At 39.0% G+C, this 12,386-nt stretch overlaps 1 protein-coding gene across 2 annotated transcripts in view; it reads left to right on the top strand.

Annotated features, from left to right (window-relative positions):
• KPNA3 (karyopherin subunit alpha 3) overlaps positions 1 to 12,386 on the top strand; it is a 97,857-nt gene that overhangs the window by 49,348 nt on the left and 36,123 nt on the right. For both annotated transcript variants that reach the window (XM_019971311.2, XM_019971312.2), the window contains exon 2: positions 30 to 74. In XM_019971311.2, the coding sequence (XP_019826870.1) occupies positions 30 to 74 (45 nt within the window). The remainder of the gene's footprint in view (positions 1 to 29; positions 75 to 12,386) is intronic.

Here is a 12,386-nt window from a genome sequence, read left to right as displayed (position 1 = left end):
AGATAATGAAATTTTTGTTTTTCTTACAGACAATGCGAAGACACAGAAATGAAGTGACAGTTGAATTGCGAAAGGTAAGAGTGATTTGTGTTTAATTAAAAAATAGATTTTTTTCTGATGTTAAAACTTTGTATAACTTGAATAATGAAAATACTATGGCAGATTAGTGGGCATCCCTAAAACTATACAGCATAGAAACATATGGTTAAATAATTTATGATGGTATACATTTTTAGTACCTTCCATTTATTGAGGTGTTAGGTACTGGGTGAAGTACTGTCCCACTGTCATTGAAATTCTCATAACATCTGGTAAAGTTAGATACTGTTTGTTAAAGACATTTAGAGAAATAAATAACAATAGAATAACCTTATATTCTACCAGTTGGATGCAACTGCTGTTAAAAATTTGTTTTCTTCCATTACTTTTGAATTGCCCTTGATTAGATTGTGTTTTTATGCAAGCACATTTTATTTTTTTAAGCACATTTTATTTTAAGCAAATTTTAATTATCAATTAAGTAAGTACACATAATAAATTCTGTCTATATACCCACGTACATTTAAAAAATAGATTTGAAACTTCTAAATCTGTGTGTTTGTCTTAGGTTAGATTTTCTTCATCTGATTCACTCCTAAAACTCACATATTATCTTAAATCTTTCCAGTTTCAGAGAAAGACTATCTTGATTCAGAGAGTACACACTCTCTTAGTGAGTCACTAAAATTAAATGGACTTCCCTGGTGGCTCAGACGTTAAAGCATCTGTCTACAATGCGGGAGACCTGGGTTCAGACCCTGGTTTGGGAAGATCCCCTGGAGAAGGAAATGGCAATCCACTCCAGTACTATTGCCTGGAAAATCCCATGGACGGAGGAGCCTGGTAGGCTACAGTTTATGGGGTCGCAAAGAGTCGGACACAACTGAGCGACTTCACTTCACTTAGTACATTTATTTACTCAGTAAGTCTTTAATACCCACTTTGTGTCATGAATTTTTACTCAGCATTGATATTATGCTACTTGGTATAGTATATAGTTCCTGAGATCCATTCTTCCATACCCCTTCTGACCCATTTTTTATTAAATTTGAAAAATACTTGCTAATCTCAGTTCTTTCGACTCCTTAGCTTCATGGATACTCAGAGATTAACCTCAGTGATTTGTCAGTTTTCAGATCGTTGGGTCATTTGGACCAGAGAACTGAACTAAGCCTTAGCTTTTAATAAAGTGAGTGAGGTGAGCTCCTTGCCAATCTTAAACACTTTGGACTTAGCTTCTTTTTCTTTTTAACTTTTTATTAGCACATACATACAAAATATCAACACAACTTAAGTGTACAGCTTGATGAATTTTCACAAAGTGAACACATCTGTATCCTAAGGCCCCTTCACAGTTAGTGCTATGCCCCAAGGTAACCATTACCCTGATTTCTAATGTTATAGGTTATTTTGCAGATTTTGAACTTTATATAAATGGAATAGTATGTGTCCTTTTGTATTTGGTTTTTCATTCATCTTGTGAAGATCATTCTCTGTAGGAGAGCCACTAGGAATAAAATTGAAATTAAATAATTATTCATTTTTTGTTAGCTCTTCATATTACATCAACTCTCTCCCCAGATATAAGCCTTCATTTTCCCTTAACTTTTCATGCTTGGAATACAATTCTGAGACTTTTGTATTGGTCTTGGTATTATTCAGAATTCGCTCCTGTTTTAAGCTTTTTAGCTCTTCTGATACGCTTATAAATCTAAGCTCTTATATTTACTTGGTGATTTGTTTCTCTTATATTAATAGTTGTGCTCCCTCTGTATTTAATTTATAGAATTAAAGTTTCTTCCTTGCCAGAGTACATCTTTTCTTAATATCCACCTTGGTTTCTTTGGAGATCACTTTTTTTTTTAAACTTTTATTTTATATTGGAGTATAATTGATTAACAATGTTGTGTTTGTTTCAGCTGTACAGCAGAGTTATTCACTTAAACATATACTTGTATCTGTTCTTTATCAAATTCTTTTCCATTCAGGTTTTTAAGAATACTGAGCGAGTTCCCTGTGATACACAGTAGGTCCTTGTTGGTTGTGTGCTCAGTGGCTTTAGTCCTGTCCAACTCTTTGCAACCTTGTGGACTGTAGCCCACCAGGCTTCTCTGTTCTTGGGATTTTCCCAGCAAGAATACTGGAGTGGGTTGCCATGCCCTTCTTTAGGGGATCTTCCTGACCCAGGGATCAAATCCGTGTGGTGGTTGTGGTGGTGGTTTAGTCTAGAGACCTCTTTCTTAGCTCTTCATTTTTTCCCTTCTGGATAACATTATTTCCTTTCTAATTACTCTGATTAATTCCTGAAAAAAATGCTTGTAGGATGATCAAAATAAAATTAACTGAAGAAATTTCAGGCAGTTCCTTATTTCACATTTCCGAATTCCTTGAGTAAGCAGCAGAAAGTGACCCCTTCCTGAAACAAAGCATAGACTTCAAAGCTTAATTGATTTTGATGTACTTCTTCAGAGGTGTGAAGAGCCCTTCAAAAGAAGATTCTTCCACTGTTTAAGGACAAAGTGTCTGTCTTTGATTTCAGCCTTGTTATCTCTATTGCTCCATTGAGGAGAAAATCACAGCATTGTTATTACTGACACTGAGATTGTTGAAAATACAAGGGAGCTAGTTCCCAGAGTTTCTTAGATTAGCTCTACACGTTTCTACTAGATGGTCAGCTTTTAAATTGAATATGTTAACCACACTCCTCCCATCCAACCCCAGCTTCCCTCACCCCAGTACTCCTAGGTCTCTTCCCCAGCCCATCTCAAAATGCTTAGTCAGATTTTGGACATGTAGTTGAAAGTGTTAGTCACTTCATTGTGTCCACCTCTTTGCAACCCCATGGACTGTAGCTCCTCTGTCCGTAGAATTCTCCAGGCAAGAATACTGGAGTGGGTTGCCATTCCCTTCTTCAGAAGATCTTCCCAACCTAGGGACTGAAGCTGGGTCTCCTGCATTGCAGACAGATTTTTTTTTCTACCGTCTGAGCCACCAGGGAGGCCTGGCATGCTGCGATTCTTGGGGTCGCAAAGAGTCGGACACAACTGAGCGACTGAAATGAACTGAACTGAACTGAGCCACCAAGGAATCGCAGACATGTAGTTGGTAAATGAAAGTGAAAGTCACTCAGTCATGTCCAACTCTTTGCAACCCCATGGACTATGCAGTCCATTCTCTAGGCCAGGATACTGGAGTGGGTAGCCTTTCCCTTCTCCAGGGAATCTTCCCAACCCAGGAATTGAACCCAGGTCTCCTGCATTGCAGGTGAATTCCTTACCAGCTAAGCCACAAGGGAAGCCCAGGAATACTGGAGTGGGTAGCCTGTCCCTTCTCCAGTGGATCTTCCTGACCCAGGAATCAAACCGGGGTCTGGAATTGTGATATCTTAAATTTTTACTTAAATTTACATCGCTTATTGAAATTTTACGAAAAACACTTTAGTTATAGAGTAGTGCTATTCAGAAGACCTGATCTGTGACAAGTCAGGGAGCTTGTCTCAAAATAATAAACAAATCTAAAGCAGAGGAATGGATCAGTGAGCTGGAAGATAAAATGGTGAAATTAACTTCTGAAGAGCAGAATAAAGTAAAAAGAATGGAAAGAACTGAGGATAGTTTCAGAGACCGCTGGGACAATATCAAACACACCAACATTCGAGTTATAGGGATCCCAGAAGAAGAGAAAAAGAAAGGATATGAGAAAATTTTCAAAGAGATTATAGTTGAAAATTTCCCCAGCATGGAAAAGGAAATAGTGAATCAAGTCTAAGAGGCACAGAGAGCCCCATACTGGATAAACCCAAGGAGAAATATGCCAAGACACATACTAATCAAACTAACAAAGACTAAACACAAAGAAAAAATATTAAAAGCAGCCAGGGAAAAGCAACAAGTAACATACAAGGGAAGCCCCATATGTTTAACAGTTGATCTTCCAACAGAAACTCTGCAGGCTAGAAGGGAATGGAAGGATGTATTTAAAGTACTAAAAGGGAAAAATCTACAACCAAGATTGCTGTACCCAGCAAGGATCTTATTCAGAATTGATGGAGAAATAAAAAGCTTTACAGACAAGCAAAAGTTAAGAGAATTCAGTACCACCAAACCAGCTTTACAGCAAATGTTAAAGGGACTTATATAGTCAAGAAATACAAAAGAAGAAAAAAGATCTACAAAATCGACCTCAAACAATTTAAAAATGGCAATAGGAACATATATATCAATAATTACTTCAAATGTAAATGGATTAAATGCTCCAACCAAAAGACACAGACTAGCTGAATGGATCCAAAAACAAGATCCATATATACGCTGTCTTCAAGAAATGCACTTCAGACCTAAAGACACATATAGACTGAAAGTGACAGGATGAAAAAATATATTCCATGCAGATGGGAAGCAAAAGAAAGCTGGAGTAGCAATCCTCATGTCACACAAAATAGACCTTAAAATAAAGAATATTGCAAGAGATAAGGAAGGACACTACATAATGATCAAGGGATCAGTCCAAGAGGAAGACATAGCAATTGTAAATATCTGTGCACCCAACATAGGAGCACCTCCATACACAAGACAAGCACTAACAGACATAGAGGAGAAATTGACAGTAACACAATAATAGTAGGAGACTTTAACACCCCACTCACACCAATGGACAGATCATCAAAACAAAATTAATAAGGAAACACAAGTCTTAAATGATACAGTAGATGAGACAGATCTCACTGATATCTTTAGGACATTCCATCCAAATGCAGAAGAATACAAGTGCACATGGAACATCTCCAGGATAGACCACATCTTAGGTCACAAATCAAACCTCAGTAAATTTAAGAAAATTAAAATCATATCAAGTATCTTCTCCGACCACAATGCTATGAGACTAGATATCAATTAACAAGAAAAAGCTATAAGAAACACAGGGGAGATTAGACAATGCGTTTCTAAATAACCAGCAGGTTACTGAAGAAGTCAAAAGGGAAGTTAAAAAAATTTCTAGAAACAAATGACAAAACACGACAAAACCTATGGGATGCAACAAAAGCAGTTAAGAGGGAAGTTTATAGCAATACAATCCTACCTCAAGAAACAAGAAAAACATCGAATAGACAACCTAACTTTACACCTAAAACAACTGGAAAAAGAACAAAAAACCGCCAAAGTTAGTAGATGGAAAGAAATCAGAAAGATCCAAGCAGAAATAAATGAAAAAGAAATGAAAGAATAAAGATTAATACAACTAAAAGCTGGTTCTTTGAGAAGATAAACAAAATTGACAAATCCTTAGCCAGACTCATCAAGAAAAAAAGAAGAATCAAATCAACAAAATTAGGAATGAAAAAGGAGAGGTTACAACAGACAATGCAGAAATACAGAGGATTATAAGAGACTATTATGAACAACAATATGGCAATAAAATGGATATCCTGGAAGAGATGGACAGATTCTTAGAAAAGTTCAATCTTCCAGGACTGAACCAGGAAGAAACAGAAATTATGAACAACCCAATTACAAGCACTGGAATTGAAGCTGTGATCAAAAATCTCCCAAAGAACAAAAGCCCAGGACCAGATGGCTTCACAAGAAAATTCTCTCAAACATTTAGAGAAGAGCTAATGCCTATCCTTCTAAATCCTTCAAGAAACTGCAGAGGAAGGAATACCTCCAAACTCATTCTACAAGGCCACCATCACCCTAATACCAAAACCAGACGAAAACAACACAAGAAAACTACAGGCCACTATCACTGATGAACATAGATGCAAAAATCCTCAACAAAATTTTAGCAAACAGAATTCAGCAACACATCAAAAAGCTCATACACCATGATCAAGTTGGGTTTATTCCAGGAATGCAAGGATTCTTCAATATACACAAATCAATCAATGTGGTACACCATATTAACAAATTGAAAGATAAAAACCATAATGTAATCTAAATAGATGCAGAAAAAGCCTTTGACAAAATTCAGCACCTATTTATGATTAAAACTCTTCAAAAAATGGGCATAGAAGGTACCAACCTCAACATAGTAAAGGCAATATATGATAAGCCTGTAGCAAACAGAATTCTCAATGGTGAAAAACTGAAAGCATTCCCCCTAAGATCAGGAACAAGACAAGGGTGTCCACTTTCACCATTATTCAACATAGTTCTGGATGTCTTAGCTACAACAATCAGAGAAGAAAACTAAAAGGAATCCAGGTCAGAAAAGAAGTAAAGCTCTCACTGTTTACAGATGACATGATACTATACATAGAAAACCCTGAAGATAGTATCAGAAAATACTAGAGCTAATCAGTGAATTTAGCAAAGTTGCAGGATACAAAATCAATACACAGAAATCACTTGCATTTCTATATACTAACAATGAAAAATCAGAAGGAGAAATTAAGGAATCAATCCCATTCACCATTGCAACAGAAATAATTAAATATCTAGGAATAAACTTACCTAAGCAGACAAAAGAACTGTTCACAGAAAATTGTAAGACACTAATGAAAGAAATCAAAGACAACATAAACAGATGGAGAGATACTCCATGTTCCTGGGTACGAAGAATCAATATTGTGAAAATGACTATACTACCAAACGCAATCTACAGATTCAATGCGATCCCTATCATTACCATTGACATTTTTCACAGAACTGGAACAAAACAATCTCACAATTCATATAGAAACAAAAAGACCCTGAATAGCCAAAGCAGTCTTGAGAAAGAAGAATGGAGCTGGAGGAATCAACCTTCTTGACTTCAGATTATACTACAAAGCTATAGTCATCAAGACAGTATAGTACTGGCACAAAAACAGAAATACAGACCAACGGAACAAGGTAGAAAGCCCAGAAGTAAACCCATGCACTTATGGGTACCTTATTTTTGACAGAGGAGGCAAGAATATACAATGGAGCAGAGATAGCCTCTTCAATAAATGGTTCTGGGAAAAGTGGACAGCTACATGTAAAAGAATGAAATTTGAATACTTCCTAATACCATACACAAAGATAAACTCAAAATGGTTTAAAGACCAGAAACTATAAAACTCTTAAAGGAAAACATAGGAAGAACACTCAGTGACATAAATCAAAGCAAGATCCTCTTTGACCCACCTCCTCAGTTCAGTTCAGTTCAGTTGCTCAGTCGTGTCCGACTCTTTGCGATGCCATGAATTGCAGCACGCCAGGCCTCCCTGTCCATCACCAACTCCCGGAGTTCACTCAGACTCACGTCCATCAAGTCAGTGATGCCATCCAGCCATCTCATCCTCTGTCATCCCCTTCTCCTCCTGCCCCCAATCCCTCCCAGCATCAGAGTCTTTTCCAGTGAGTCAACTCTTCACATGACCCACCTCCCTAGAGTAATGGAAATAAAAACAAAAGTAAACTAGTGGGACCTGATTCAACTTAAAAGCTTTTGCACAGCAAAGGAAAGTATAAGTAAAGTGAAACCCTAACCCTCAGAATGGGAGAAAATCATAGCAAATGAAGCAACTGACAAAGGATTAATTTCTAAAATATACAAGCAGCTCACACAACTCAATGCCAGAAAAACAACGCAATCAAAAAGTGGGGAAAAGACCTAAACAGACATTTCTCCAAAGAAGTCATACAGATGGCTAACAAACACATGAAAAGATGCTGAACATCGCTCATTATTCAGTTCAGTCGCTCAGTCGTGTCTGACTTTTTGGGACCTCATGAATTGCAGCACACCAGGCCTCCCTGTCCATCACCAATTCCTGTAGTGCACCCAAACTCATATCCATCAAGTCGGTGATACCATCCAACCATCTCATCCTCTGTCGTCCCCTTCTCCTCCTGCCCCCAATCCCTCGCAGCATCAGTCTTTTCCAGTGAGTCAACTCTTCACATGAGGTGGCCAAAGTATTGGAGTTTCAGCTTTAGCATCATTCCTTCCAAAGAACACCCTGGACTGATCTCCTTTAGAATGGACTGCTTGGATCTCCTTGCAGTCCAAAGGACTCTCAAGAGTCTTCTCCAACACCACAGTTCAAAAGCATCAATTCTTCGGCGCTCAGCTTTCTTCACAGTCCAACTCTCACATCCGTACATGACCACTGGAAAAACCATAGCCTTGACTAGACGGACCTTTGTTGGCAAAGTAATGTCTCTGCTTTTCAATATGCTCTCTAGGTTGGTCATAACTTTCCTTCCAAGGAGTAAGCGTCTTTTCATTTCATGACTGCAGTCACCATCTGCAGTGATTTTGGAGCCCCCAAAAATAAAGTCTTACACTGTTTTCACTGTTACCCCATCTATTTCCCATGAAGTGATGGAACCAGATGCCATGATCTGGTTTTCTGAGTGTTGAGCTTTAACACGCTAATTATTAGATAAATGCAAATTAAAACTACAATGAGATATCAGATATCACCTCGCACCAGTTAGAATGGCCATCATCAAAAAGTTTACAAACAATAAATGCTGGAGAGGGTGTGGAGAAGAGGGAATGCTCTTGCACTGTTGGTGTGAATGTAAATTGATACAGCCACTATGGAAGATGGTATGGAGATTCCTTTAAAAACTAGGAATAAAACCACCATGTGATCCAGCAATCCCACTCCTAGGGATATACCCTGAGGAAACCAAAATTGAGAAAGACACATGTATCCCATTGTTCACTGCAGCACTATTGGCAGTAGCTAGAACCTGGAAGCAACCTGGATGTCCATCAACAGATGAATGGATAAAGAAGTTGTGGTACATATACACAATGGAATATTACTCAGCCATAAAAGAACACATTTGAGTCAGTTCCAATCTGATGGATGGACCTAGAACCTACTATAGAGAATGAAATATTCAGAAAGAGAGACATAAATATCATATTCTAATGCATATATACGGAATCTAGAAAAATGGTACTAAAGAATTTATTTACAGGGCAGCAGTGGAGAAACAGACATAGAGAATAGACTTATGGACTTGAGGAGAGGGGAGGAGAGGGTGAAATGTATGGAAAGAGTAACCAGGAAACTTACATTACCATATGTAAAACAGATCAGTTCAGTTCAGTCACTCAGTTGTGTCCGACTCTCTTGTGACCCCATGAACCACAGCATGCCAGGCCTCCCTGTCCATCACCAACTTCCGGAGTCCACCCAAACCCATGTCCATCAAGTTGGTGATGCCATCCAACCATCTCATCCTCTCCTGCCCTCAATCTTTCCCAGCATCAGGGTCTTTTCAAATGAGTCAGCTCTTTGCATCAGGTGGCCAAAGTATTGGAGTTTCAGCTTCAACATCAGTCCTTCCAATGAACACCCAGGACTGATCTCCTTTAGGATGGACTGGTTGGATCTCCTTCCAGTCCAAGGGACTCTCAAGAGTCTTCTCCAACACCACAGTTCAAAAGCATCAATTCTTCAGCGCTCAGCTTTCTTCACATTCCAACTCTCACATCCATTCATGACCACTGGAAAAACCATAGCCTTGACTAGACGGACCTTTGTTGGTAAAGTAATGTCTCTGCTTTTGAATATGCTATCTAGGTTGGTCATAGCTTTCCTTCCAAGGAGTAAGCATCTTTTAACTTCATTGCTGCAATCACCATCTGCAGTGATTTTGGAGCCCAGAAAAATAAAGTCGGCCACTGTTTCCACTGTTTCCCCATCTATTTTCCATGAAGTGATGGGACCAGATGCCATGATCTTTGTTTTCTGAATGTTGAGCTTTAAGCCAGTTTTTTCACTCTCCTCTTTCACTTTCATCAAGAAGGTCTTTAGTTCTTCTTCACTTTCTGCCATAAGGGTGGTGTCATCTGCATATCTGAGGTTATTGATATTTCTCTCAGCAATCTTGATTCCAGCTTGTGCTTCCTCCAGCCCAGCGTTTCTCATGATGTACTCTGCATATAAGTTAAATAAGCAGGGTAACAATATACAGCCTTGACGTACTCCTTTTCCTATTTGGAACCAGTCTGTTGTTCCATGTCCAGTTCTAACTGTTGCTTCCTGACCTGCATACAGATTTCTCAAGAGGCAGGTCAGGTGGTCTGGTATTCTAATCCCTTCAGAATTTTCCACAGTTTGTTGTGATCCACACAGTCAAAGGCTTTGGTGTAGTCAATAAAGCAAAAGTAGATGTTTTTCTGGAACCCTCTGTCTTTTTCGATGATCCAGTGGATGTTGGCAATTTGAGCTCTGGTTCCTCTGCCTTTTCTAAATCCAGCTTGAACATCTGCAAATTCATGGTTCATGTACTGTTGAAGCCTGGCTTGGAGGGTTTTGAGCATCACTTTACTAGTGTGTGAGATGAGTGCATTTGTGTGGTAGTTTGAGCATTCTTTGGCATTGCCTTTCTTTGGGATTGGAATGAGAACTGACCTTTTCCAGCCCTATGACCACTGCTGAGTTTTCCAAATTTGCTGGCATATTGAGTGCAGCACTTTCACAGCATCATCTTTTAGGATTTGAAATAGCTCAAGTGGAATTCCATCACCTCCACTAGCTTTGTTCATAGTGATTCTTCCTAAGACCCACTTGACTTCACATTCCAGGATGTCTGGCTCTAGGTGAATAATGACACCATTGTTGTTATCTGGGTCACGAAGATCTTTTTTGTATAGTTCTTCTGTGTTTTCTTGCCACCTCTTCTTCCTGTCTTCGCCTTCTGTTAAGTCCATACTGTTTCTGTCCTTTATTGTGCCCATCTTTGTGTGAAATGTTCCCCTAATATGTCGAATATTCTTAAAGAGATCTCTAGTCTTTCCCATTCTATTGTTTTCCTCTACTTCTTTCCATTGGTCACTGAGGAAAGCTTTCTTTTCTCTCCTTGCTATTCTTTAGAACTCTGCTTTCAAATTTGTCTTTTTTCCTTTTCTCCTTTGTCTTTCGTTTTTCTTCTTTTTTCAGCTAATTTGTAAGGCCTCCTTAGACAACCATTTTGCCTTTTTGGATTTCTTTTTCTTGGAGATGGTCTTGATCACTGCCTCCTGTACAGTGTCCGAAACCTCCGTCCATAGTTCTTCAGGCACTCTGTCTATTAGATCTAATCCCTTGAATCTATTTGTGACTTCCATATATTTGTAAGAGATTTCATTTAGGTCATTCCTGAATGGTCTAGTGGTTTTCCCTACTTTCTTCAGTTTAAGTCTGACTTGGGGCTTCCCTCATAGCTCAGTCAGTAAAGAATCTGCCTTCAGTGCAGGAGCCGTGGGTTCGACTCCTGGGTTGGGAAGATCACCTGGAGAAGGAAATGACAACCCACTCCACTATTCTTACCTGGAGAATTCCATGGACGACGCAGAGTCGGACACAACTGAGCAACTAACACTTTCATTTTCATTTTGCAATAAGGGGTTCATGATGTGGGCCACAGTCAGCTCCCAGTGTTGTTTTTGCTGACTGTATAGAGCTTCTCTTATCTTTGGCTGCAAAGAATATAATCAGTCTGATTTTGGTATTGATTATCTGGTGATCCCCATACGTAGAGTCTTCTCTTTTGTTGTTGGAAGAGGGTGTTTGCTGTGACCAGTGCATTCTCTTGGCAAAACTCTGTTAGCCTTTGCCCTGTTTCATTTTCTAGTCGAAGGCCAAATTTGCCTGTTACTCCAGGTATCTCTTGACTTCCTACTTTTGCATTCCAGTCCCTTATAATGAACATCTTTTTTGGGTGTTAGTTCTAGAAGGTCTTGTAGGTCTTCATCAAACCATTCAACTTCAGCTTCTTCAGCATTACTAGTTGGGGCATAGACCTGGATTACTGTGATATTGGGCTGCCCTTATAGCTCAGTTGATTTATCATCTGCCTGCAATGCAGGAGTCCCGGTTCAATTCCTGGATTGGGAATATCCCCTGGAGAAGGAAATGGCAACCCACTCCAGTATTCCTGCCTGGAGAATCCCATGGACAGTAGATCCTGGTAGGATGGCGAGAGTTGGACACAACTTAGCGACTAAACCACCACCATCACTACCACTGTGATACTGAATGATCTGCCTTGAAAACGAACAAAGATCATTCTGTTGTTTTTGAGATTGCATCCAAGTACTACATTTTGGACTCTTTTGTTGCCTATGAGGGCTACTCCATTTCTTCTAAGGGATTTTTGCCCACAGTAATAGATACAATGGTCATCGGAGTTAAATTCACCCACTACAGTCCATTTTAGTTCACTGGTTCGTAAAATGTCAATGTTCACTCTTGCCATCTCCTGTTTGACCACTTCTAATTTACTTTGATTCATGGACCTAACATTCCAGGTTCCTATGCAGTATTGCTCTTTACAGCATTGGACTTTCCTTCCATCACCAGTCACATCCACAACTGGGCGTTATTTTTTCTTTGTCTCTGTCTCTTCATTCTTTCTGGAGTTATTTCTCCACTG

Source organism: Bos indicus, chromosome 12, assembly GCF_029378745.1.
Source record: "Bos indicus isolate NIAB-ARS_2022 breed Sahiwal x Tharparkar chromosome 12, NIAB-ARS_B.indTharparkar_mat_pri_1.0, whole genome shotgun sequence".
In the NCBI taxonomy this organism is placed as follows: domain Eukaryota; kingdom Metazoa; phylum Chordata; class Mammalia; order Artiodactyla; family Bovidae; genus Bos; species Bos indicus.
Note: the sequence above shows the minus strand (reverse complement) of the source record. Positions and strands in the feature narration are given on the sequence as shown.